This window comes from Lonchura striata, chromosome 19, assembly GCF_046129695.1.
Source record: "Lonchura striata isolate bLonStr1 chromosome 19, bLonStr1.mat, whole genome shotgun sequence".
Taxonomy (NCBI): Eukaryota; Metazoa; Chordata; class Aves; order Passeriformes; family Estrildidae; genus Lonchura; species Lonchura striata.
In genome coordinates, this window is record NC_134621.1 from 2,898,264 (window position 1) to 2,922,454 (window position 24,191).

The following is a 24,191-nucleotide window of genomic DNA, read 5'->3' on the forward strand; positions in this document are numbered from 1 at the left end:
CTCCTCCTCTGGCCAGGTAACCCTGCCCTGCTGGCCCTTGAAAAAAACACAGAACACCTTCAAATCCAGTTATTATTTAGTAGAAATCCAGGACCCAGCTGCTCAGGAGAACATATGAAAATGTTTGCTCAATTCATTAAATTTTCACACAACTTAATGATGAAAAAAATCCCTTGCCTGTGTCAGGGCTGATTTTCATCCTTTCCTCAACTGTTGGATCAGGTCACACACACAAAAAAAGATTTTTTCCTGTGCTTTTACATTTCTCTATCCACTCAGCTCAGCACAGCCAGCCACTCTCAAGTGCTGGTTTCACACATCATCATTCTCCCCAGCACAAGAGCTTTAAGGCCACAGGGCTTTGCTGCCTTGCCAGGAATCAATATATTAACTGACAATTCTAGAGAGCAAATCACCATTTCCTGCAGCAATCTGGCAACTTCCTCCTTCCATTTCAGAGAGTTCAAGGAGCTGAAATCCAAAAGTCCCATAAAATACTGATACAGTATTGGTGCCCCAGATAAACCCCCTGGGTGAAACCAGGTGTACTTAACGAGTTAAACTTTTACATGGAATGGGACAGAACCAGTACAGAATTGAGTACTGTGATTTATTCATAATTCATGGTCATGCTGCACTGGAAAACAAAGCACCAAAATTTTCTAAAAGTCCTCTTAGCACAAAATTCAAGGGGGAGGTAAAGCACTATGGCTGTGGCCATGTCAGGAGATTTTCCTGTTGCTGAAGAGGCAGTAGCAATAGAAATTATTAGGGAATCAGAATTAAATAGTGCTGTAATTCCAAAAGTGTGGCTAAAAACACATATTGCCAACATTAATGGACTTTCCAATGCAGATTCAAAAGCCAGCATCAAACTTAGGTAAGTATTTCACTACATATGAAGTTGCAACAAGGTTTTCCGATATATGCTAAAATTTCAAAGCAGGTGAAGGGGGAAAGATTAAAAGCAAAGTTCTATCCTGTAAAACTGGCACTTTAAAGAAAAGGCCTTTAAAAAACTAAAACATTTTATTCCAGAAATTCTTCTAAAAGAAAAGCTGACAAAAAACCCCAAAAAACCAACAAAAAGACAAGTCTCAGTTACTTAGGTCACTAATGATAAAAATTCTGTGTAGCCACTTGTCATGATTTTGCATTTAGGGAAGTGATGGAAAGGTTTGTTATGCAAAACCACAACACCACTACAAGCTCAGTTAGATGCCTTGTCTTTAAAAAAGAATTCTGCAGCAGACAAATCATCAACAGCTCTGCACTGTGACTACCTCAGTAGGTGAAAACCCTTGAGCAGATGGAAGAAACAAGTTATTTTGAACTCTGAACCACCAATTTCCCTTGCAGTTGGAGCAGAGCAGAGTGATCTCACCCACTGCCCAGCCCCTTCCAGCTCCCCCGGCAGCACAGGGAGTGCAGCAGGCAAGCACTGGCCAAAGTGCCACCAAAACAGTTCAGGGCTCTGCTTCCAGAACAGCAAGGCAGCTCTTTTGTAGTTTACTGAGGATTTCCTCAGAAAACAAAACTGGTTTTGTACCATTTCACCCAGTACACACACATAAAAAAAATAAGCACACTGTACCAGGAGCAGCAGAGATATAATTTAAACATGCATCCAGCTAGAAACCATATATACAGAGAAACAGGCCTATACAAACAGAACAGGACCACTTTATTACATTACAATTCTGGTGGAGCTTTTGGAGGAAATCACGGCAGATAAAGCAAATCAGACCGAAGGAGGTGGATGTTGCTTCTGAAAGTGATCTGTTTTGAAATGCCACACAACACCCCCACCTTTCTCCAGCACACATCTATTACAGATCCAGCTACACACAGCTCTTCCCACGACTCCTGGACTCCCTTCCTGTACAGAGGTAGATTTCTGTCGATGTTCTGATATTGCACCACGTTAAGTATGATTCTTATCACAAGGAACAACTTGCAAAGGCTAATTTATATAATTCATGGGCATAATCTCATTGTGGGCATTTAGGTAGTGCAGTAAGTAAATTCATTTGCACTTGAAAGAAAACCTCCAAGTGCAATGGTTTGTTATTTAGGTGCAGGTCCACTGGAAAGCTGCAGTTTTTTAACAGCTTCACATTAAGAGAGCTGTTTCTTGTCAGCAGGGTGACACCTCACTGTCTCTCTCCTTTTCAGCCTCCCTGACCTAGCCAGTGCCAGGTCTTGCCCTGCCTCCCTTGATGCTTCATCCCATTCCACTGTGTCCAGGTTAAATGTGCATTTTAAACACTGACAGGTTTTTGCAGGATTTCTTACTCATACAAGCAGTTGTAATATTGAAGAAATTTGCAAGAAGATTGATTGAAACTGCATGAAATTATTAAAAAAGCCCATCCACACTCAGGCTGCATAAGGAAAGCTAGAACTTTGCTAGCTTCAAACAGCCATTAACTGTGAACAGATCTGATGCTATCAGGAAAATCTGAAGAATTCTGGCAGGAGTCTTAATTTCTTTTGTCCATCACATTCTTGAGTAACTCTTTGACAACTGGGGAAGCTGCAGACAAGCTGCACAGCAGTACCACTTCAAAATGTCTGTTAAGGAACTTCTATGGCATATTTATAAAAATAACTGCATCAAAAATCACGATGCCAGCATATTGTAACTCTGATGAGCTCACAAGCATTGCTCAGTATTTTTTCTCAGAGGCACCCCAGGAAGTTATTTTTTGCAGAAGTCTTTCAACATGGAGATAAATGAAAGAAAAATCTGGGCATGTTCCACTCTCAGAGCGAAGCCAAAGCAAGCAGCACCACTACTCCTGGCTGCAAGCTTGTCAGAAAACTCACATGGGAAGACAGTTCTCTTTGTGTACCAACCAATCTATTTGGAACTATTTTAAATGAACCATTTAGCATTAACTTCCCAGATTCAGTTTCTGTGAAGCATTCTGTGACACAACATCAGTAAGAAATAGTGGCTAGTTTAGAACTGAGTATTTTTTGTTGAATTATGGATACAAGGTTTGTAGAAATCCATTACATCTCTCCACATATTCACTTGTCCTCTAAAAGGGCCAAGGTAATTAAATCCCAAGTTACTTCACACCAACTGCATCAATACTGAAATTCCTGTTGACTGTTTTCCTGTGATGATAGGACTGCAGACCTAGAAGTAAAATCATCTCACCCTCCTGGAGGAGCCCATTTTGTGCAGTGAACCCTTCACTTCAGGGAGTAACTTGATGAGGAATTACACTCCCTGTCCCTGGCAGAAAGGACTTATGTACCTTGCAAGATCAGGCTTTAGAATGAAGAACTCCATTGTATGAGGGAAATGACAAATAGTAGAAGTGAAATGACAGCGGCAGGAAACGGCTTTTGGAGACTTGTCTGGTTTTACTAAGCAATGGTTCTTCCCAAAACCATCTCCAGCTGGGCAGAGCCTCGCTGGGTGCACAGAGGGCAGCCCAGCTCTGCAGTTACCATTTGATGTCCAAGCTGCTGGTGCTTTGATTCACTGCACTGTACGTGGTGTGCAAAGTGTCCTGGACCTTCCTGGAGTCCATGCCCTCCAGCCAGTCCTGGTACATCCTCTGCACGTGCAGGTTGGCTTCTGGCAGCCTGACAGGAATTGCAGTGTACACCTCTTCCATCTGGGCAAGCAGGGCTTTGTCTGGTTTGCCATCCTCAGTCTGGGCCTGGCCCTTTCCATTGAGGCACCCTTAGGAAAAAAATCAATTAAAAAGGTGGAAGGTGATGGAGATTTGATATGAAAATAAAGTCTCTGTTAACTCAGAATTCTTTTTTCACACTTCTCTACAGGAAGTTTTTTTTAACTTCCTCCCACGCTGTTACAATTTGTATTTACCTAAAATGACTCCAATATCAACTTCATCTTAATGGAAAGGAGGTTTCCATATCACAAATCTTTCTCTGCATTCTCCACGGTTTTATGATCCTAATTATGTTCCTTGTCTTTTCTTGCCCTTGACAACCACCATTTCAGAGCATCCTCTGAGGTTTGGCAGTGCAGTGCTGGCACTTATTTATAGGTCAGAAGAGAACAAATAACTAATGACTAAATTTAGAAAACTCAATCATTTTTTGAGCCAACTCTGCACCTGTAATTGGTGTTCTGGACCCTTAATGAACAGTGAGATTTTAGATTATTAAGAAGAGAATTAAGAGGGAATGAAATGAAGTGCCTGCCTTTAAGGCAGCTTTCCTTTGAGATTCAAGATACATGTGCAGAACAACTGCAGATCCACAATTATTTTTACCTCCTGGGCAGGCAAGGACTTCTACAAAATGGTAGGAAAACTTCCCTTTTTTCAACTTCAGGACCATGTTTTGGATATTTCTGAAGCCATAAGCTGCTGCAAAACGCAGCACTGTCTCCCCATCCTTTTCAAGGGTAACTTCTTGAAAGTCCTTGTTCCTGTCAAGACACAGAGAGAACATTTTAATCCCCTGCATTCCCAGAGGAACAATCCAACTGTGCCAGTTTGTGTTCAGATGCTCCAAAGGGAGCAGAACAAGTGAGATCAAGGTGAACTCTTCCACTTTCTAAAGTGAGTTAAGCAGAAGTTGGGGTGGAATCTTTGTAATAGAATTCTACTTAATTTCTAAGTGCAGGTAAGGTTTTAATTAAATTATTACCAGCAGGAGCTGCTGCACAGTGAGAGACTTGCAGGTTCAGAGCAGGTTTATAGCCTGCAGCAGCCAAACACCAGGTTAGCAGTAACTGCTTTCACTGCAGCACCAACCAAAGCAGGGGAAGTTCCTGGCCTGCAGGAACGAGTTCCTTGCCAAGAGGGTGGCCAAGTGTCTAAGGGACATTTGGAAATACCAACTGGAAATACATTCTTCTGTTCTAGCTCATCCATTCTATGTAGCAAGGATACAAAACTCTAACTTACTTTAGTGCTTTGTAGGTTATCTCCTTGACATCCACACCAAAAAGCTCCTTTGCAGCGTATTTAAAAATGTGCTCCAGGTAACCATCAGATCTCTTCCCGTCATGCCTTACTACATCTCCCTCCTTTAAGCCATCAAACCTTAGGGAACAACAAAATGGAAGATCAACTCCAAAAATTTCATTCTTTCACTTCAATAAAGTAGTGTGTTTCTTCTCTTCTGTCTCCCCCACCAAAAAGTGTTTTGTGGCACTGAGAATGCATTACACTTTTATTTATTACAGCTTAAAAATGTAAATTATTCAGGACAGCAGTGAGATGATGAAAAAAAGCATTTAAAAGAAAAGATGCAGGGCCCTCCATGTTGAGAAATATCAAGCAACAGTAATTTATAAGAATGCACCTTCATCACAATCTGATGATTTTGTTAACAACCTTTTACTGCTCAAGAGCCATTTTGGTGAAAAATTATTTAAATAAATGGTCATTTTTTGCTTGTGAGAATACAAAACTACTTCAGAAGTTACAAGTCTTTGCTGACACTTCTCCTGCTTTAGGAACTGTTTGTCACAGTCTGTAACACTGTGCCAATAAAATCACACCAAATTAGTAGAGCTACAACCAGGTTAGAACAGTATACACTGAAAATAAGTGCTACACTGTGGTTCAGGAGAGAAAATGGGAGATCCTATCCCAAGGGCATCTCCTGGAAGTTCAACTCTCCCCTAGTTAAAAGCAGCTCTGAAGGGCTCACATTCATACAACTGTTTTAATACCCAGCACTTTATCACAAATTGCTGCCGTGCTGGGGCTTGTTTTAAGGGGATGACTTTAAGTTGTTTAAATTTCTCTGCAAGATCTACTTTTAATACCCTAGAAGAGCAAATATTTACATCATTAGGTCTCACAGCTGAACCAGTATTATAAGATTAGCCCTTTAAAAAACTACATTATTTTCCAACATAAATTGAGGGCATTTGGCTCTTTCAGTCTGGAGGAGACAGAGGTCAGACACCACCAGGACCTGCAGCTGCTCCTGAGGGACAGCTCTGATCTCTGCTCTGTGACAGTGACAGAACCCATGGAATGGCTGGAGCTGTGCCAGGAGAGGTCTGGGCTGGATTTTGGGAAAGGTTCTTCCCCCTGAGGGTGCTGGCACTGCCCAGGCTCCCCAGGATGCCCAGGTGGGATTTTTGGAGGGTCTGAGCAGGGAGAGGGACTGGACAGGGAGATCCTTGTGGGTCTTTCCAGCTCAGGCTTTCTGTGATTCTATAAATTGAGCCAATGAACCAGCACATTCTGAGTAACAGCTTGTCCTTTCATTGCACAGGCTGATAGAGAACTAAAATCCTGTCTCTATGTGATCCTGACACAGAATTACACGACTGTCTCTGATTATTCCTGCAAGAACTTTATTCATTCTCATTCTGTGTGACAATCTCAGGTAGAAGCAATCAAAGAGCTGATACAAACAAGCAAACACAAACACAGCTCTGAACACGTTCCCACTGACCCACTCAAATTTCTCCCCTCTAGGTCCAAGCAGGATTCCAGCTGGAACTGGAAGGGATTTTTCAAAACTTCCAGAGCTTTCTGTTTTGTGCAAGACAGCACGTTTATTGCTCCACTAGCAGCCCCTTGGAAAGATACCAAGGAACATCTGTCACAGCTGAACAAAGATCAGGGAGAGCAGCCTCTGTAACTAAGTCTGAGAATTAAACACCACACACACGCTGCTCCCTGAGCAGAAGGGATGGAAACAAAACCTCTCCAATGCTTTGTGTGCTTCTCATCCAAAGCACAGTCCAGTTGGATCTAATCCTGAAAAACTGACTGCTGTCCTCAGTATAGAAACCAATTAATTACCATTTCCTGAAAGGGTGCTGCTTCTAGCAATCTCCATGAACATATTGGGGAGTGAGAATTTACTGCCAGGATGCTGCTGTGAGAGAGGGGAGCCCAGAGCAGATGGTCAGCCCCAGGACTGTGTGCCAGCAGCTTTTTGGGAGGCAGCTGGACACAGATCAGGCTGCTGGGCTCTCCCCAAGGAGCACAGGAGAGCTCTGAACAGGGCCAGCAGCAGCCCCAGACAGCCACACTTCCTAGCAGGCTTGAACTTCATACACTCACATCTATTATTAGTGTAAATAATCAATATTTATCAATAAATAATAGATAATCCTTAAATATCAATCAGGAGCTACACAAATCTTCAAGTCATAAATGTCAGAAGAGCTACAGTATAAGGCTCATTACCTCAAGTTATCTGCTTTGTATTTAGACAGTACATGTATTTTTATATTATCTCTTTTATATATAGCAAGAACATCTAAGAGAATATTTTTGTGGGTTTGGCCACTATATAAGGGCGAAGCTGTGGTATACTCAGGCTTTGATGCAGGTTTTTTTCTCTAAAAAGAAAAAAACATTCTTCTGAGCTGTTTTATATTTATGTCATGTGGGAAATGGATTTATAGAAAATTCTCAAAGGTTGACAGAAAACTCACATAGTGTACATCTGTATGCAAGCATTAAAAACCCTAAGAAATACTGACTTAAAAATACTATAGAATAAACCAGACATTGTTAAGAGAGAAACTAAACTAAAAACAAGTTTCAAAAGATGACCTTACAAATAAGACTAGATACTTTAGGGAAATAAAACTATATAAAATGCATTGTAGTAAGACCCATGATTGACTTTAAGACATTGACTTTACAACATAGAGTAGCTAAAACTGGTAAACCAAGAAACACTTACAATGTATTGTAATTAAGCAATAGTTGGCTTCTGATTGTGATAGCATGAATTGCAACACTTGCATTGTCTCACCCTTCAAATGAGACTGAAAATAGAATAAAAGTTTTTAAAACATCTTACCCCATCTCTAAGTCACAAAAGAGCTTTATCCAACAATGTTGAATATGCTGCAACATGATGTGTGTCATTAAAATAAAAAAGCAATCCACAGCAAAACTACTTACAAACTATCTACAGCTACTTCAGCCACATCTTTCATCGACACATTTTTCTGTTCCATTATTTGGACAATTTCACCTGTAGGAAAACACAACATTTTACTTTCAACACAAAGCACAGCACACACAGTGCCTCTGTCTCAGAGATCAACACCCCAACACCTGCATTGCTTTGTGTCACATTCTCCAGCTCCTCTGCAGTGACTGAGGAGCCTGGCAATTCCTGCCCCAAAGAAAAGGGACCTTCAGCTTGCCCAGACTCTGCTTAGAGCCTCAGCCTTTCTGTTAGGCCAAGCTTGGAAATACCCAAACTACACTGCAGGATGTCTGGATGCTAAGGCTAAAGACAAGATCCTCACCAAAAGGCAACTGGTGCCATGAATTAGGAAAAATTCTTAATAAAATAATAACCATAGACAAGCCAGACAAATGTTTTAAATATGGATTTGCATAACTTTTACATTCTTTAACAGGCTGTCAAAATACCTGATTTTTTAGATGAATAGAAACTTAGAAGGAAAGGGACACATCACTCCGCCTTCCCTGTGCACTACCAGGAGCACAAAAATGTGTACTAATTTTAATTAAAAATTTAAACATTTTTATTTTTTTGGCAGAAAATGTACTTTCTGCCATAGCACATTTGGCAGAAAAAAGTCAACCTTATGACTAAAGCAGACTTGAAAAAAGCAAACTCTGGCATAAAGACTATTCTAAAAATGGTGATTCACTTATATATTCATAGATGATAAGTTTAAAAAAGTTAACCTGATGTCAGGACACAATCAACTTCTGCTGAATTATACAAGGCAGTGTAGAAATCTTCCCTCAAGGCTTCCAGCTTTTTGTCATAACAAGGTGCAATGACTACATGGAAAATTTTATCAGGAGACAAATTCTGTGGAATACAGAAGGGAACACATGTGAATTCCATGAAGAGCAAAAAGACAGCTTAAAGGATGACAGGGACAAAAATAGTGACATAAACCTCAGGACTAAGTCCCTACCCATTAAATTTAAAGAATTTTCACACTGATAATGATTTGCCAGATGTCAGAAAGCATCAGCAAACTTCCAAAGTCAGTCTCTGGCTGGACCAAATTCCCTCAGACCATGTTTCCTGCAGCTTTTTGATTGCCTTATAAAGTGAATTCAAGGCAGGAGTTCAGAGTTCTGGTTTCTGGCTGTCACTCACTCACTTTCACCCAGAACAAGCCCTTCAGGATTTGTCTATCCACGTGCAGACACCAATCCTTCCCTACAGAATGTTCCTGTACTTCCTTTTATGTGTGATAGATAAAGAAGAGCAGTTTTTTTCAACATACAAAACTGAGGATAAAAAGGTTAGCTCCAAGAATACAGTGCTTTTATTGAGCTCATCTAACAGGGCAATTTCCACATTTTTCTCCTCCACTCCTGTTTTGGCTGTGCTGTAGAACTACACAGGCAGCATTTCACAAAAAAGAAACCCTTTAACTGCTATGGATTTAAATTGATCCATAAATATTTAAATCCATGTTGCACTGGAGGTGCAAGGACTGCAGCCAGCTCACACTGCACTGTGTGAAATTAGGTTCTTTGTACATTCTTCTCATCATGGGCACTTTACAGCACAGAGCACCATTTCTTCTTCAAGTCAAGGACAAATGTAATATACTAAGATCTGTATCTCAGTATTAAAGCCCATTTAATAGAATATAATGGCAAAAATAAATCAGAATTACTTACCTGCTGCCTGGCAAAGTATCCCTTCACTAGGGAGCCCATGATCTGCTGTGGAGACTTTGCAGTGCAAATGTGGGAGGTCACCAGGTTGGTGAGAACCCTTTCAGCATATCGGATCCAACCTGGAAGCACAAGAAATGACAGGTAGAGAAGTGACCCACAGGCACAGCAAGTGCCTAAAAATGATGACACACATTCTAAAAATGATGACACCTTCACAACAGGGAGAACCTTTCTATGTTGGCTGGAAGCCCCACCTTGGAATCATAGGAAACCTCAGGGCTCTGTTAATAATGCTTTAGTCAATAATTCACTGTGCCATGAATTCTAGACCAAGGTCCACTGTGAATTTCCTGACCTGTTACCCTTCCTCATGCACAGATTTAACAAAGCAGAAAGAACAAGACCCCAGCTGACAGAAATTTGACCTTCTAGACCTCAGCCCTTGGATCACCACATACTGCAACAAATGCACTGTTTGGCTGCTTAACTGTAACCTGGTGTTTCCTGAGATTTAATATCCCTGCACCCAGCCTGCCTCCCCTAGAACAGAAGAGCCAATGAAAGCATTATTACAAGATGCACATGGATTAAGCTTAGGAAAAAATGGCTTATTTTACTATTGTTAGGGTAGCCACACCTTCAGCCAGCCATTTTCTGGCTTGTGTTGTCATCAAAGAGCAAGAAAGCATTAAAATGACCATATAAACTCCTGCAGTTGTAACTCAGAACATGTTATTTTTGGTGGTTTCTTGTGTGATCATGAAGATGCATGTATGCATCTGCAGGAAGTGCAAAAAATCTAAGCAAGCTTTTGCTCCTGTAAAACCCCATTCCTGGAAAAGGAAATTGATGGACTGGGACAAAAGCATTAGAATCCTAAATACTTATGATCTTCCTGCTGCTGCTGCAAGTCTGCCCCATCTGAGATGACACAGAGGTTGGCAGTGCCTTAAAAACATCAGATTTTCCAGAGCAAGTGCTTCATGTTGCTCACCAGCTTAGTACATTAAGGAAAGAAATGGATTCTTTTGAGATATTACATATACTATCAGTAGTAACACTACTGTTCTTTCAACAGGAAAAACAAAAAATGAGCTCAGTTTCTCCCCAGAGAGCAGCAGGAGGTGAAAAATTAAAATAGGGACAAGAGAAGAGCTTTTCTCAGGTTCTGGACTATGCAGGCTCTGCTCTTTGCTCATGGTGGATGTCATGCACCAGCCTGCTGCAGAGGGTGATAGGACTGTGCAAAGTCACACACCAAGATAAAAAAGAATAAATATATATAAATATATGTGTAAATATGTAAAGAGTAAATACTTGAGTTTGCATTGACCTTGCATCTACAGAACAATATAAAACCCATTTTGTGCTAAACACCCAATAAACAACACCTCGGGGACACATTTCTGTAATTTGGGAGTAGAAAGAGGAAGGGGAAAAATGAACAGAAAATGCACACAGACAAATAAGGACAGAAACACAGTGAACAATCTCACTTGTAAGATGACTAATCAGGATTTTTGCTTTCTCTAATTGCTGACAAAGAAACATACCATGTTTTCAAAATGGATTTACAGTGATATACTGGGTTAGATTCCCAGAAATGGAAAGCACACATGCTTCTGTTGCCATCTCTATCACAATAGAGAGCTGACACCAAAACCAGCACTGAAACCAAAAATCTTGTGCAAACCACACAAGGACCACGAAAGTGCTCCAATAACTATTTTAAAGTATTTCCACTGAGAGCAGCAGATAATCTGAGCTCTGTTTCCAGATGAAGCAAATTAAAATTACCTCAGAAATTCTAAAAAAAATCCTCAGGTTTTGAATTTTACCTAAAGCACATACAAGACAACAAAACTAAGTAATGGAGGTGTTTTGCTGCATAGGTTTTACATTAAAAAAACCAATATATTATATGTCTGCTCCTGGAGATAAGAGGTTACACTAAGATAACAGTAACAGAAAAAAAGAGACCTGTTTTTAATACATCTATGTAGTAGTTAAAGCATAACCCAGATATTTCCAGTACACAACACACAGAACAAACAAAAATACAAGTATAATTCAAACAGCAGTATTTAAAATTCAAATCAATGACAACAGCAGATTCTGGAGATCACTGACTGCAACTCATCATCACTCTAACATTTCTTTAGTAAATGCAATCCACTTGAGTTATTTCAAAGCTAGCAAGAAGTATTTTGGTATTTTTATCAACCTTTTGAAAAGCAACACTATGAACGTTAGGGTGGAGTTGATGAGGGTGTTAGGCAAAGGAATTACTTCTACCTCCTTTTTGATACTTTTTTAGGAATGTGACTTTTTACTTGGAATTGAAATGGTGCTGTGCTAACAATGGAAAATTGAGCAGTGGCTGCATGTTCTGCATCTTTTCAGCTGGTACAAGTGCAGGTTCTGCTCATAACAGAACATGTTCTCAGGAGTGAGCCATTCAGTGAGTCAAGTCTGTGACATTTCATGTGAGAATTACTTCCCAAGTGTCAGACATAATCCATCTCACAGTCATCACAAGGAATGTCACTTGCTACTTTCCCCTAGGCTTAAGTGGCAAGTTCTAAACTTTGCTTAAGGTAACAGAGATTGTGGTTTAATTCTATCAAAGTTTCTTTAAGATTCTTTTCAATGAGAGTTTAACTCCCTGTTAAACTTTGAGGTCTGAACACACAAGAAGCACCCACTAAACTCCTCCATTCCAGTCTGATTCTCAATTCCAAGCACTGACATGCACTCAGGATAAGCAGTGATACTGGGAACAAATACTGCGTGCTTGGTGTCCCTCAAAAGCAAATTAAAAATGTTCTGAGTTATGTAAGGCTCCCAGAGAAAGCCACCCTTTCCTCAGCTCCTTGGTGGCTCCAGTGAGACTGGTTTGGAGGGCAGGAAGGATGGATAAATCAGTTCTCACCAGGGCAAGCAGAGGCAAACATTGGTAAGGCATGTTCCTCCTGGTTCCTCCGCTGGTACCGCTGCACAAATTCCCTCTGGCTCTCCAGGATACTGAAATCTGCAGCTATAGTGGTGTCAAAAACATAATGCACCCCTAGGGAAGCAAGCAGAAACATCACCACAATGTTTTCAACCTCCCAAACACCTTTTCAAAGTTCCAGGCCTATGAAAAATCTTGAAGGATCAACAGGTATTTTCCTTCCCCTCTGCAAATTTTCACAAACAGCAAGAAATAAAAGCCATACACTGGAAAATCATCTTGTACATCCAGAGTTTAAAGAGGCTAATGCTGCAAGGAGCACTGCAAACACTCTCTGCCTTGTTTCTGAGCATCCATCACTTTTAGTTCAGTTGAACAGGATGCCACAACTCCTGGCTGACATGCAGGGACTCCTGCAAAGCAATGCTCTTTTCAAGACATGCTGAAGTCACAAAAAATCATATCCAGCTAAGAGGCATATCTGCCATTGCTCAGGCTGTTTGCAGAGGTACAGGAGCATATCACCAACACAGCAGAGACCTTCTGGCTGCTCATTTGGCAACACACTCCCTATTAAGCCTACGTAACACTGAGCACATCCCCACAGAAGTGAGGGTAGATAATGAATGCATTCTAGGAAATCTGGGGCCCACCAGAACTCAGGAATGCTTTGAGATGAATATACACTGGGTACAGGGACACATCAGAAAAAACATGAAAAAAAAATATAGAGAGATATAGATGGTAGGAAACAGTTTATAGGTTTATTACAGTTCTTTTTCTTTAAGTAAATTTTAAAAATCCCAAACTTATAAGGAAAGTGGCGATTGCTTTTTAAATATAAACTTTGTATATAATGAGCAAAGGAAATACAGCTTTAACATAAAACAGGCAGATACAACAGTTCTTTTAATTTCAAATTACAGAAAAAAACCCAGAACTAAGAATCTTCTAGAGATACAATGTGTCAAAAGGACTGAAGGAATAAGAATTACCTTCTCCCTCAAGTTATAAAATAATGGGAAGCTTGTGCTAAGCCCTCCCCAGTTTCTTGGTAGCCAAGGTTTTGGAGGCAGCTCTACAATGTCCTTCTATTCTGTGACCTTTCCCGTGAGCAGGGAATGTCCCCAGTTTCTCACACTGCTCTATGTGGCACTGGTGCCTGGCTGCAACTTCACAGAGCGTGGAGTTCAAACCCTGAACGAGCTTGTGCAAGGGCACTTTAGGACTGCTTAACAAAACACCATGGAATGGAATCCCACCACTGGTTTTGCTTGGGAGGAACCTTAAAGTTCATCCAGTGCCACCCCCTGCCATGGCAGAGCCACCTCCCACCGTCCCAGGCTGCTCCAAGCCTGTCCAGCCTGTCCTTGGGCACTGCCAGGGATCCACGAGCAGCCCCAGCTGCTCTGGGCACCTGTGCCAGGGCCTCCCCACCCTCATTTCTTCCTATTATCTAATCTAACCCTGCCCTGTTTCCCTCCGTGCTGTCAAAAACCCTCCCCAACTCTCCTGCAGCCCCTTCAGGTACTGGAAGGCTGCTGAGAAAGCAAAACCAACCAAAATGTTCCCTCCCTTTCTGCTTCACCACCATAACAAATGCAAACTTACCAAGACTTTTGAGGAAACCACAGAGTCTCTTGGCTGCTTCATTCACAGAGAAATTGAATTTAGCAGCAAAATAAGGCAATGACTGAGGGCATAGAGACACTGCCAATATTTTGTGTTTTGAGGTATCACATTTCTGGTAAGTGAAACAAAGGGGAAAAGAAAAAAAAGATTCTCATTACAACAGGGTAAGGCCCCTTGCTTTCCCTTCCTTTCCCATTCCTGGAGATATTCCTTGGAGTCTCATGCTTCAGTGGGCCACATCATTAAAAACCCTGTGAAACAACCCTCAAGCTGCAGCAGAACAGGATGTTCTCTGATCCTCACAGTGTTCATCTCCAGTCATCTGTAGATGTTTCTTTTATAGAACTCAGGGGAAATTCACCCCTCCTAGGACAATTCTGTGGTTGGTTTCTGTGTGGGGTTAAGTGAAGTTAAAGGACATTCTGATGTTCTAGTAGGATGAAATATTCTAGCAAATATGAAAAGAGCTGTATGTTTAAACATTTATAAAGAATGTTTACAGAAGCAGGGACGTTTTAAGCTATAAATACAACCCAGCAACTTACACACCTGATTTTTTTGTTAAAGCTCCTGTGTCTTTATCACTGCAGTTGTTGAGAGAAAGTGGCAAAATGGGACTCTCAACAAATCAGCATTTATAGGCACTGAGGAATCCTGTGAAAGTACCCAGTGTATGGTGTGGAACTGTGCAGCTCTAATGACTCTGACATTTAGCTGAAGATTAATCTTGTGTTTTAGCTGGGACATTTTCCATACCAGTGGAACCCTTGGAAGACAAAGCAGGACTGTGCTACAGGCAAGTGTCACCCTGCAAAGGTCAGAGCCCACAGTCTGTACTGATCCCCTTGCTGGACAATGACCCTTCAAGAAGAGCTCCTGACTGCCCTTTGCTTGTGTTTGGACCCCTGGAGCTGTGATGAAGGTATCTGACTGCCTTGCTGCTGTAGGATTCAGGCCCTCTTAACAGGACCCATGTGACCCAAAAAGATTATTTCCCCCCCTTCTCTTCTAATTTTCTCACGTATGACAACATCATTCTGTATGGACAGTTCAACTCCTTCTAAAAAATGTAAGTATTATGTAATTAATCCATATTTATGACACACATGTACAGATCAAGAAGTTTCAATTCTAGTAGCTCTTGCACAGAAGTCTGGAGCAGAACTAAAATGATTAATTTAGTATCAGGTTCTAAAGATCTGAGCACTACACAAAGCAACTAACTTCTAGAAAAAACAGAACTCAGCAGAAAATAAAACAGCAATAGAACACTTACAAGGTTTGCTAAGAATATGGACAAAATGTAGTTAGGTTGAATGTATATTTAAAAGAATGCTAATTTCACAAACATGTCTTTATAGGTTTGTATAATTTGGGTATATTAGCACCAAAACCACCCAGAACAGTCCTAGCAGTGAAGGTATATATGTATAAACACTAAACTACAGAATAATTTGTTAGTACAGTAATGAAATCATCACATTGCCAATAAATTCTCCTTCTGCAGGTGCAGTGACTTTCCACTGGTGTTTATGTTAAGTGCTGTGACCTTGCAACTTCAGTACAAAATAATTTTAAGTACTTTTAACATTTGTGTTGCCTGACTTCCTCTTTGCAATAAGCATAACCTGACAAATCCTCACATTATCCGCCTTGGGAAACCAAGCTGCTTAGGCATTCTGTAACTGCCTCCTCCTCACAGAAAACAGCGGGGTATTGTTTGGGTCACTTTACCTTATTAAGGTTGAGAATACGAAAGAACTCCTTCTGATTCTGCTGGAAAACTCTGACTCCTTCTTCCAATGTCATGCAACTGTCACAAGCTAAGCAGTCGCTAAGGAGTATTTTAGCATTAGCCAGTGTATCAAACTCATTTTTCTGGTGGCAAAAAAAGAAGTAAACAAGAATTGAATACTGATCAAATGATTTTCAAGATCTCTGCAATGAGCCAGATGAAAAGCTAACACAGCATTCCTATTGGGTTTAAAGCAGGACAATCCTTGACACTTGCATAACGTCCAAGATTATTTGCAGGTAAACAAAATAATATGTTCCATCCCAATCATAGCTCTGCTCCTCCTATTACTGTGAAACTGCGAAACGTTGAAGTGTAAACAAAAATCTAAATTTAGCCCCTAGTCCATATGCTAGTAACTTAATTTGCACTGTGCTTCAGAGCTGACAGTCCCCATCAACTCACGGAGCAACTGAGAAAACTTTCCCTTGAACTATTAATGCTCTTTAACCAGATGTCCCTCTAACAGCAAGGTGGCTTAGGCTTTGTAGCACGAGGTAAAACAAAGGGAACACAGTTCTACAATTGCTCTAAACATATTCTCTTGAGATCAAGAGTTTCAGACTATCTGCAGCTCACCTGAGAAGAATGAATACTTGGATGTAAGGAATAAGTAGATATTTTGTCCACTTGTACTATCAAAACTCATCTTCTGACAAGCTCTCTGTTCTGGAGACTTGATATAAGTGTTTTAGCACTCCAAATTTTTAGAACTTAGAATTTCTGTTTTGTGTTTGCATACTAAGGGCTTTTATTGCACCTTTTTACAAGATTTTTGACTCACATATTAAGGGATGCATACAAGAGCTCATAATTGTTTTCAACTGCTTGTTGTTTATTGTTATACTTAATAGTTGAAAGTTGTCTCCTTTCAACCCATTTTGGGGTCCACAAAACAAAATAATATAGAGTCTAATACAGATTTTAAAGGGAACATTACCTCTTCAGAGCCATTATTTGAACTCAATGCATCAACAGACGTACTTTGCGTATCGTCATTTTTCTGTTTTTTACTGCATTCCTGAAACAAAACATAAAACGCGTGCATTATGCAAAGCCTGCTCACCATTCTGTAAAAACACTTCTGCCGAACTGTTCCCATCATTAACCACCGGCAGAGTTATTTACAGCGTTTTAGAACACGCGCAAGACAAAGTGCAATTCCTACGATGGAAATCATTTCCGTGGAATCGCCCTGCTTCATCGGTTTGCGAGCTCTGGGCGGTTCGGGGCTGCCGAGGGCAAGCCGCACGCCGGCGACAGCGCGCCGCTCCGTGACCTTGGGGCCGGCGGGGCTCCGAGCCCGTCCCCGCCGGCGGCATCCCCCCAGCCGGGGGGCGGGCAGGACCCGGCCGCCGCACTCACCTTCTTGCTGCAGTTCTCGCACTTCATTTGCGGCTGACGCGCGGAGCCGGCCGCCGGGGCTGCGGGACAGGAGAGAGCGGGGCGGTGAGAGCCGCAGCGGCAGCGCCAGCCCGCCGCCCTCCCTCGGTCCCCGCCGCCGTCCCTCGGTCCCCGCCGCCGTCCCCCGGTCCCCGCCGCCCTTTGTGGCCGCGCCCGCCCCGCCGGGCGGTCCCGGGGCGGCGCTGGCCGAGCCCCGCGGGGAAGGCGCTCCCGCACCCCGCACCGAGGTAACGGGAGAACGGGCGGGCACGAGCCGCGGCTCCACAGGGAAAAAAATAAATCAATAAATAAAATAACGACAACCGAAAGGCCCAAGGAAGCCTGCCGGGGGGTAGCGGGGCGCAGCGCCGGCCCCGTACCTGCCGCCGGGGCTGCGCCTGTGGCCGCAGAGCGGGCGGGGCGGCGCCGCCTCCCCCGCCGCCTCCCCCGGCCGCGCCCGCCGGGCTCATTGCGGACCTGCGCCGCCGCACGTACGCGGAGGGACGCCCCCATCCCCATCCCCAAACCATCCCATCCCCATCCCCATCCTATCCCATCCCCATCCCCATCCTATCCCATCCCCATCCCCAAACCATCCCCATCCCCAAACCATCCCATCCCCATCCCCATCCCCATCCCCATCCCATCCCCATCCCCATCCCCAAACCATCCCATCCCCATCCCCATCCCCATCCCCAGCCCCATCCCCATCCCCATCCCCATCCCCATCCCCATCCCATCCCCATCCCCATCCCATCCCCATCCTATCCCATCCCCATCCTATCCCATCCCCATCCCCATCCCCATCCCCATCCCATCCCCATCCCCATCCCCAAACCATCCCATCCCCATCCCCATCCCCATCCCCATCCCTATCCCCATCCCCATCCCCATCCCCATCCCCATCCCCATCCCATCCCCATCCCCATCCCCATCCCGATCCCGATCCCGACCCGGACCCCCGGGCCGCAGTGATCCGCCAGCCTGCCCTCCGCGCTCGGCTTCGCCGCTTCTCTGGAGCGTCCCTCCGCATTTTTTACAACGCGCTCCTCTGTTATATCGTACAAAGGGTTCCCCCCCACCCCGCAATTTTTGTTTTTTTCCCAATGGCTTTAAAGTGAAATGACACTCTGCCAGTTACTAAATACAGCATCATCACCATTTTATTTAACCAATATGCTGCGATTTCCCATTCCTGTAACAAAACACAAGTACCAGCAATGCTGTTCCCAGGCAGAAATCACAAATCCTCATAACAGGATTATTAATCAGACATCAACCTTCCACAGTCCCAAAGGCCCCGGAGTATTAATCAAGATGTTTATGATTTCTTGTTTTTCTGAACCTCAGGTTGTAGGATTTTGACAGAAAGGTTCAATCTACATTCTGCTCCTTTTTTAACCCCCGGCCACAGGAACCCACACGTACAAGCAAACGCCTACGGCTACACAGATAAGCTATTCAAGTGTAAAATGACATTTTATAAATTAAACCACAGAACTTCCAAAAAACATGCAATTTCCTGCCTAAACTGCAACTTTTCTACAACACTGGGTAAATCCCCTCCTTCTACAGTGACCTCTAAGCCACAAATAGGTTTTGAGCACAAAGGCTGGAAGCAGGCACAGCCGGAGGGGTTTGTTAACCAAAAAACAGAACTTTACTTGTTCTGTTTTAAGGACACTGAAGATAACCCCAGGGAAGAATATAGTGGTTTTTTTTTTTAATTTCAGACTATAGGTGAGTTATCACTGAGGTCAGAGAAATCAAGAATACCTCAGCTTAACCATGATAAAACCAAACAGAAACGTTTTCATACTTACCACTTCAAGGAAAGTAAGCTAATGCTGCTTTATTCAGCATTATGCCCTGGAAAAAATATCACTAATCCTGGCTTGAGGTAAAAATTGTAATAGCTTTGGTAATAATTTTCTGTGCCTCTGCTCTCTTCATTAAAGATGCTTTCACATTTCATATTAACCCAAGCTTTTTACAGGCACAACCACTCCTGAGCAATTCCTATGTGACCTAAGAATTTGCATTTCCTACAGACTTGCTGGAATATAGCATTATCTGACATCTTTCTTGTTCCTGTGGATGAGTATTTTCATACAAAAAAAGCTGTGCCAACCTCCCACCTTATTCCACCAGGATACAACAGCTATAGTTGCATTGACCAATAAGGTGATAGGATACATGAGAAGTTCTAAATTAGAAATGTGTTGAGATTTGCACTTAAAGGCACAGCTAAAATCTTCCTGTTTCATACTCTGATTACACCTACATTTGTTATCCAAAACTGATACAGTGATTCTTCAAAAAACATGTCAGTTTTATATATTTCTATAAGTGCACAGATCATATTTAAAATGGACCTCTGAAGGTCATCTAGTCCAAACCTCCCTTCCACTAGACCAGGTTGCTCCAAGCCCCATCCAGCCTGGCCTTGAGTGTTTCCAGGGATGGGAATCTGGTGAACTAAGTTAGTCATCTGTTACAGGACTGGATTAAACAATTCTTCTGCAAATCATCAAAGGGCAGAAGACTGAATTTCCTCCCATGTTTATTTTGTATTCACAATGAAAAACAGAGAACTGCATAGAAATGGAAGCATTTTGCAGAAATATTGAGGACATCTTAGGTACGTACATTAAATAGCCCTATGTTATCCTTCATTTTAAGAATACTTGGATTGAATTTATTTCGATTTAAAAATTCAAACAAAAAGAGCTAAAAGTTATACAAACTGAAAAGTGTGCAAGGAAATCTGTTTCAGTGCACAGTATAAAGTTATATTTGTGAAATCATTAGATAATTAGATGTCTCATTTATTTTATTGCCAAGAGCACTTTCTGTTTTCCATGAACTATGGATGCCATTTTCCCCCAGCACAGTGGATCTTTGACACCCTGAGACAAGAAAGCACCATCCTGCTTTAATCTGGGGATGGTAACACTTTCCACTTTTGCAGGGCTGCTTCCCAAAAGCCTCCATCTCTAAAACCTTTCCTATGCCAGCAGCAGGTAGCACTTAAAGGCATCACTTCTTTTATTGCCACTGTTGATGTATTTTGCCTTCGTGCTCTTTGTAACATTTATCCCTGCCCTGATACATGTTGAATGAAATGGAGAAATAAGAATTTCCCTGTGAAAACAGTGTGTTGCAAACAACTGCAAAGTGTTACAGGCTTTGCATCTGTCCTGCAGGGCAGTGCCAGCTGTAAATGGCACAGTGACAGCACATGCCACTCCCCAGCTGTCAGAATTGGGCAATAACTCTTGGCTACAGCTGGTGAACATGTATTCCATGAAATCTGTGCTTTGCAGGCTGCACACACACTGTTCCCAGAGGTCAGGGGCAGCATGGAGAGCTGCTTCTGTGGGGTGAGCTCATTTCTAACAGGACTCGCAGCCAATTCTGTCCAAAGCATTTGGTCGCTGCTTCCAAGCAAGCACTCTGGGAATTTATCCTGGCACTTAGTAACATCACATGCTTATTGCATAGCTGAATTCCTAAGTTTAAGACCTTAGGGCGAAAAAAAAAAAAAAAAAAAAGTATCTAGAAAAGAATATTTAAGGAAATGGTCTGAAAACGAAAAAGCACCAGAATTACAGACATGTCAGACTAATTCAAAATAAAGGCCAGCTGTGTTCTATCTGCATGTTCTTGGGTTTAGGTCAATGACTTACAAGTTACAAGTGTGTTTACTACACAAATAGAACATAAACACTTCCACAGAATCTATTTTTACATTGTTGAGGAAGAAGTCTACAAATAGTCAATCACATATTCCTGAATTGTTTATTTTGGAAAATAGTTTTTGTTTCTGCAGCAGTGGTTTGGAATTCATGCTGTTAAGCCCAGGCTTTCAAAATGTTCATTCTTCCTTTTTCTATTGGTAGGCAGAACAGCACTCACCTACTTCAAAGAGCTGGGGAAAAATCCCCATATTTTAGAAAAAATGCTGTATTTTAGAAAAAATGCTGTGAGAATCATTAATGGATAGCAGAAACTTAGAAGGATCCTTGCCATATTTGATTGTGTATGTATGTGCTAATTCCCATGGTTGAAAAAACGTCTCTGTAACTTTCATAATTAAATTAAGTCATATCAGGTTATTCTAGTGTGACCTCTGAAGAACTGCAGAAGTAGAGTTGCTGATAATTTTGCAATTAGTAAAATAATAATAAAACATATGCTGTGTGGTTTATGCTGAGTGGAGGGGACAGATGAATTTCTTGCTTATTCAAGAAATAACACAAGAAACCTTTTGTCTTGTATCAATTAAAACAGCTTAACATTTGGTTCCCAGAGAAACCAGTTGCTTATAAAAACTGATTGACAGCTAATTAGACATAAATATCTTCCCAGAAGAATCAGTCAGCTGTTTGTTTGGGTTGAGCACACGTGATACTTATTACTTCCTATTTTTCATCCAAATCCAGCAGCTGGTACCTTGTGACTCACAAGCAGGCCAGTTCATTCTTGCAGTTCCTCACTGCCTTTCCCATTAACACACTTAAAGAGAAACTGCACATCAGCTGGTATTTTCCAGTACTTACACTTAAATGTCTTTACCATGGACTCTGGGGTGTTTTTTTCCCTATATTCACTATAGAATGTTATGAAAATCACTGATTTCACCAGACTAATGTTGAGAACAGCTAAATAAATTTCTATCATGTCATGGCCTGAGTAAACACTCCAGAATATATTCATGTTTGGAAAAAAGCCAAAAATTGAGGATTTCACCCAGGAAGGACATTCCTGTGCAACTGAGACAGGACCAAATATTAGTTGTAGATGAAGTTACACACTGACTTAGAATAATTTAAGAAGTTAAGCTAAACGACAGATGTCTGCACTTCACCCATCCTGCCTGACATAAGCAGTTGCTCTAATGGATTGAACAGGAACAGCTTTCCCATGTGAATGATGTTTGACTGAAACGTGAAAGATTTTCCAAATGCAGCCTATTTGTCCACAACAGGAAAATTACTCCGTATTTCAAGTGAATTAGAAACTTTTTCTCCCCAAATAACAGATTTTTAAACCCAAGCCTTCAGCTGATGTACAATTCAGAAAACTCATGTTGGACCTGTAAGATTATCGCTGATATTTCTGCTTTCCAAATATAAGTGATGTTTAGATTTTAGAAAAAACAAGTTATTTGTTGATGAAATTGCCTTGTTAAAGTCTAGGGCTTGATAATGTTTTAATGATTTCAGACCTAGCAGAGGTTAACAAAGTCTGAGAAAAAAGGATGCCTGCTGGCGGTGGACACAAAGAATTCAGAATTTAGGGGCCATCTGGCAAGAACTCCCAATATAAGAAGAAACAAATGAAGCCAACTCAGCAACTGTGCTGAAATCAGCTCCAAGTGGGTAAAAGGTAATTCTGGCAGGTGGAATCTGCAACCGCTGACATAAGAAACCCACCGACAAGAAGGAAAGACTGCACATGCAGACTTATTAGCTTGACAAGTGAATTATTAACCAATAGAAGACAGAACACTAATTATTAAGAGAATTATGTAACTTGTAGGCAGTGAACGTTAATGTCTGTGTTTGCGGAAACGTGTACGTAGTTAAAAGCTTTGGTGTGCTTGATCTGTGGAAACCACTTTGCATCCTGAGCAGAATAAACGTCTCCGTACTAAACTAAACTCTGTGTCTGTGTTTAGAGAGCACCTAAAATCGGTAACACCTCCCTGCAGACGTTCCAAACCCACCTGAACGCGTTTCTGTGTCAGCTGCTCGAGGTGTGTCAGCAGGGTTTGGCCTGAGCGATCTCCACAGAGGCTCCTTCCAACCCCAAAGCTTCTCTCACTCTGCCACAGCCGAGGCTCAGCACCGGCGCTTTTGGGGCAGCGCTGCCCCGAGTGCTGCCATCGAGAACCCAGACGTTTCCTGGCCTCCCCGAGCCCGGGGACAGCCCCCAGGGGAGCCCTGTTCCAGCGAGGGGCTCCCCTGCCCTCCCCGACCCCCTCATGCAAGGGGCCACGTCCACCTCACCCATCGCGGCCCGGTCCAACTGCATCCACTGCGGCTCACCCACACACCCTGGAGCAGTTCACTCCTCTGGCCACGCGAGCTTTCTGCTCTTTCCAAGCACCGCTAAAGTGAAACAACCAAAGAAACATCGAACGCTCGTACTTCAGCAGCACCCGCGGGCGGAGGCGCCATGCTGAGTACTGGCAGCGCGCCGCCATCTTGGCGCGGCGCTGCCCTCACGGGCGGGGAAGGGAGGTTTAGAGCCCATCCTCTGCGCCATGCTGAGTACTGGCAGAGTGTCTTGGCGCGGCGCTGCCCTCACGGGCGGGGAAGGGAGGTTCAGGGCCCATCCTCTGCGCCATGCTGAGTACTGGCAGATTATCCTGGCGCGGCGCTGCCCTCACGGGCGGGGAAGGGAGGTTTATGGTGCATCCTCTGCGCCATGCTGAGTACTGGCAGATTATCCTGGCGCGGCGCTGCCCTCACGGGCGGGGAAGGGAGGTTTAGAGCCCATCCTCTGCGCCATGCTGAGTACTGGCAGATTGTCTTGGCGCGGCGCTGCCCTCACGGGCGGGAAAGGGAGGTTCAGGGCCCATCCTCTGCGCCATGCTGAGTACTGGCAGATTATCCTGGCGCGGCGCTGCCCTCACGGGCGGGGAAGGGAGGTTTAGAGCCCATCCTCTGCGCCATGCTGAGTACTGGCAGATTGTCCTGGCGCGGCGCTGCCCTCACGGGCGGGGAAGGGAGGTTTATGGTGCATCCTCTGCGCCATGCTGAGTACTGGCAGATTATCCTGGCGCGGCGCTGCCCTCACGGGCGGGGAAGGGAGG

General features: G+C 42.9%; 1 protein-coding gene across 4 annotated transcripts; it reads right to left on the minus strand.

Annotated features, from left to right (window-relative positions):
* Window positions 1–1,591: 1,591 nt before the first annotated feature.
* Window positions 1,592–23,291, minus strand: NARF (nuclear prelamin A recognition factor). 4 transcript variants are annotated; one of them, XM_077787333.1, is made up of 12 exons: window positions 23,100–23,291; window positions 17,351–17,409; window positions 16,926–17,006; window positions 15,925–16,068; window positions 14,170–14,302; window positions 12,538–12,672; window positions 9,606–9,724; window positions 8,646–8,775; window positions 7,884–7,956; window positions 4,902–5,039; window positions 4,263–4,420; window positions 1,592–3,703 (listed from the first exon to the last, which is right to left on the minus strand). In XM_077787333.1, exons 2-12 carry the CDS (start codon window positions 17,375–17,377, stop codon window positions 3,462–3,464), a joined length of 1,380 nt encoding a protein of 459 aa, XP_077643459.1. In that variant the 5' UTR covers window positions 17,378–17,409; window positions 23,100–23,291; the 3' UTR covers window positions 1,592–3,461. The 4 variants fall into 4 exon arrangements, with proteins under 4 accessions (XP_077643459.1, XP_021391503.2, XP_077643458.1 ...); XM_021535828.2 differs by lacking the exon at window positions 23,100–23,291 and adding an exon at window positions 19,192–19,733; XM_077787332.1 differs by lacking the exon at window positions 23,100–23,291 and adding an exon at window positions 18,322–19,073.
* Between the last annotated feature and the right edge of the window lie 900 nt (window positions 23,292–24,191).

What these genes read in the sequence shown, in the direction of transcription:
- NARF (XM_077787333.1), bottom strand. Translation starts at nt 17,377, where the DNA reads ATGAAGTGCGAGAACTGCAGCAAGAAG. An exon ending in GCGAGAACTGCAGCAAGAAG is followed by an intron (nt 17,007 to 17,350) that starts GTGAGTGCGGCG and finishes GTTTTGTTTCAG; the next exon opens with GAATGCAGTAAAAAACAGAA. An exon ending in CAAATAATGGCTCTGAAGAG is followed by an intron (nt 16,069 to 16,925) that starts GTAATGTTCCCT and finishes TTTTGCCACCAG; the next exon opens with AAAAATGAGTTTGATACACT.